At 40.3% G+C, this 3,667-nt stretch overlaps 1 protein-coding gene across 4 annotated transcripts in view; it reads left to right on the forward strand.

The window, feature by feature from the left end:
• LOC144512288 (uncharacterized) overlaps positions 1 to 2,095 on the forward strand; it is a 5,939-nt gene extending 3,844 nt beyond the window's left edge. For all 4 annotated transcript variants that reach the window (XM_078242951.1, XM_078242954.1, XM_078242953.1 and 1 more), the window contains exons 3-4: positions 1 to 153; positions 726 to 2,095. The exon at positions 1 to 153 is cut by the window's left edge. In XM_078242951.1, the coding sequence (XP_078099077.1) occupies positions 1 to 153; positions 726 to 1,825 (1,253 nt within the window). In that variant the 3' untranslated portion in view covers positions 1,826 to 2,095. The remainder of the gene's footprint in view (positions 154 to 725) is intronic.
• The last annotated feature ends 1,572 nt before the right edge of the window (positions 2,096 to 3,667 follow it).

Consider the following 3,667-nt stretch of genomic DNA (forward strand, 5'->3'; position numbering starts at 1 on the left):
GGCTGGAGGGGGCAGACAGGCAGGACACGGTGGATCTGATGGTTCAAAAATATCAGTGTCCCGGAGCTCTGGAGATAACCATGAAGATTTTAAAGGAGATAAGCAGGAATGATCTGGCACAGTGTTTGTTACAAACCAGCTCAAGACCGAAAGGTAAGTTGATGGAAGGTAAAAATATTAATTATCTGAAAAAACAAAGGTTTCACATGCATCTCATAAATGATTATATTATAGATTACGTCAAGTTTTAATTAAAATTATGTCCCGAGCCGATTTTAATGGATCTTATCGGATAAAATAAAGTTGATTAAAACACAATCCTGATTGATGTTTGCTCATTTTGATGGAAGAAGCTCCACTCTGTAAAACCACTGTACAATCCAGAGTGGTAGGAGTGTTTTTGTAGTCCCCACAACTCCAACAGAGTGACATGTCTACTCTCTAGTGGATTGTGTCACATCAATGTGTCAATCATTCGTATAACATCAATAATTGAAGCTTATGAACTTTTAGAACCAGAGCATTCAGTATTTCATAAGTAGCTAATGAAAAATAAAATGGGCCAAATTTAGTAGTCCACAGCTGTTATTAGGACTTGAATCGAGATCAGGGCCAAGAAACTTTATTGGGACACCACTGATTAAAATAGCAATTGACACAGTAAACAAAACAGAGATCTGTCCTGTAAGACTGACCATATGTTTTTGTGTTCTGCTTTGTTTTAGACCTCAAAAGCCATAACTCTGTTTCTGTAAATACTGATTATGGAAGAAAGAAGGCAAAGCTGGGGGAGACAAAGGCTGAAATTATGCTGATGATCAAGGACAGACAGATGAAGATCTGGGAAATCAATCGCTCAGCAAAGTTCAGCAGTAAATCTGCAGACAGACATATCACAGACAGTATGCAGGCATTTGCTGTTTTGCAGCAGTCAGTCGAGAGAAGTCTGGCTAATCTCATCGAGGCAATTGAAAAAAAGCGGGAAACGACACGGAAGCAGGCCGAAGCATTCATTCAAGAGCTGGAGCAGGAAATCTCTAAGCTGAAAAAGAGATTCGCTGAGGTGGACCAGCTCTCACACACCGAAGACCATCCTGACTTCCTGCAAAGCTTCTCTTTTGTGAATGCTATTCCACCCACCAAGAACTGGGCAGAAATCAGCATCCCTCCACCATCATATGGGGGATCTGTGGGGACCACTGTGAATCAGCTGGTTGAAATATTTATGCAAGAGAAGGAGAAATTGTTTACTAAGGCCAAGCTGAACAGGGTCCAGCAGTTTGCAAAGGATGTGACTCTAGATCCTGATACAGCAAATCCCTACCTCATTTTGTCTAACGATGGCAAAGAAGTTTACTGTGGTGATGTAGAACAAATCCTCCCTGACAACCCAGAAAGGTTTAATCCTGCTTTAAATGTCTTGGGAAAGCATCATTTCTCCTCAGGAAGATTTTATTACGAGGTTTGGGTTAAAGGGAAGACTTCCTGGGATTTAGGTGTCGTTAAAGAGTCAATCTACAGGAAGGGGTCTATCTCAGCAAGCCCCGAGAATGGCTACTGGACTATATGTTTAAGGGAAGGTGAGCAGTACAAAGCTTTTGCTGCCTGTCTCAGTGTAAAAAGTCCCCCGAAGAAGGTGGGCGTGTTTGTGGATTATGAGAAGGGTTTAGTCTCCTTTTATGACGTAGATTCTGCAGACCTTATCTACAGCTTTACGGACTGTTCCTTCACTGAGAAACTCTACCCATTCTTCAGTCCCAGTCGTCATTATGATGGTAAAAACTCCACCCCTTTGATCATTTCTCCTGTCAATTACGATGATTAGATTTGATCAATGATCCACTTGAAAATGGTTCTGTAATTTATGAAACATAATTTAAACGCATCATCAATTGTGATATTAGTGATGTTACAACAATGTAGGAGATGAGGGGAATGCTTTGAAACAGTCCAAAAATGTATTGAGTTTGGTTGTAGTACCCATAGTAGCCACTAGATGGTGACACTTCTCTCTGCTGCAGAGCTATGTCTCCTGAGGGAAAAGTTGGTATGTGCATATGATGAATACGGTACAATAAAGTAACTGTGGAAGCCCTTCCTTGTCTTTGTCTGTTGACTTTCCAGGTAAGCTAGTGTTGATTATCAAATAGTCTCACATCGCCTGCTCTATCTCCACAGCGCTGCAGAGTAACGTCAGGCTACAACACAGATACATTCTGGAATAAGAGAAAAAACGCTCTGGGTTGTTTGCACTTCTTTAAACCAATCACAATAGTCTTGGGTGACGCTTAGCTCCGGACGCAGAAGCAGTGGCTCTGCAAAATAGTCTCGGGAAGGAACTTGTTTTTGTGGAACATTTGAGCAAAAGAAAATGGAACAAAAGGTTATAATAGTTTTGAAGCAAAAGAAAACGTAAATTAAACGTAATTTGCTCTTACCAGTGTATCGCCATGTGTATTTTGTCCGTAGCAAATTCTCACCAATCGGCCAAAACGTCCCAGTTAGAGAGTACATGCCGTAAACATATTCTTTGTATGTCTTTACAATCATTCTTCAAAAGAACCAAGCAGGCATGCCTTATTGCACAATCCAAATTATCTGGTTGTTTCCACGAAGCGAACAGAGTTTGAGAACGGCAACACACAGTGAGCGGAAGGATGTCATGCAATTATCCTGGAAATGTATTTCTGTTGATCCAGAAAAGTAAAGTGGTAATTGTGACATGAACAAATGTTTAGCGTTCAGTCAAGACACCATATCACTGGCTTACCTTCCATCAATACTAACTACCGGTAACTACCTGCCTTATTACCTATAAGGAAATTGTCACCAAGTATACAAGCGGAATACTAGTTGGTATAAAAATGTGTCTAACACTTTTCCAGGTGTTAATTTAATACGTAGAATTTGCCTCAGCATGTTTTCTTATTGGGAATTGGGAGTCATGTTGTGGTCAAAGGCAAGACGATTTAGCTACATTATTGTATATAAACTGCATTTATATGGCGCTTTTCTAGTCTTAGCGACCACTCACAAGAACTACGGTTAAAACAATTCCTAACTTGATTACTGAAAATCATCGATGCAAACTCGTTGCATATGCTCCCAGTCCACGGAGCGGATCAAATACAAGGTAACATTAACCTTAGCATTTATTGTGAATCAATATGATTGCTAGTTGAGATGCAGAGTGACGCAAAACCCGGTGACCCTCGCTGGCCGATGAGCGGGGAGCTCCCACACTGCGGTGACATAGAGCTGGTTAGTTAATGGAGTTTGTTGTTCATTTTAAGAGACCTGTCTTATTTTTTCTTTTGCATATTTACTCTTACTTTACTTCTTTAATAAAGAAAAAAGTATTTATTATCTGGTTTCTCAACTAATCAATGTAATCATCTGTAGAGTACTTGACTAAGATAATCGATAGCTGCAGCCCTAGATTAAACCACCAACCTTTTGATTAGTGGGCCACAGCCGCCCGAGGACTCAGTCATTGTCACTGGCCAAGAATTACTGAGGTTATGAATGAGAATATTCTGTTAGAAAATAGCTAGCCAAAAAGATTTAGTCTGCAAAAAGGTACAGCAGGAAAAGACCCTTACAACCGACAGCATGTTCAAGAATGTGAGTGATGGAAAAAAAATAAGGGATTGTCTGTTGGTCGGAC

This window comes from Sander vitreus, chromosome 23 (genome assembly GCF_031162955.1).
Source record: "Sander vitreus isolate 19-12246 chromosome 23, sanVit1, whole genome shotgun sequence".
NCBI lineage: Eukaryota > Metazoa > Chordata > Actinopteri > Perciformes > Percidae > Sander > Sander vitreus.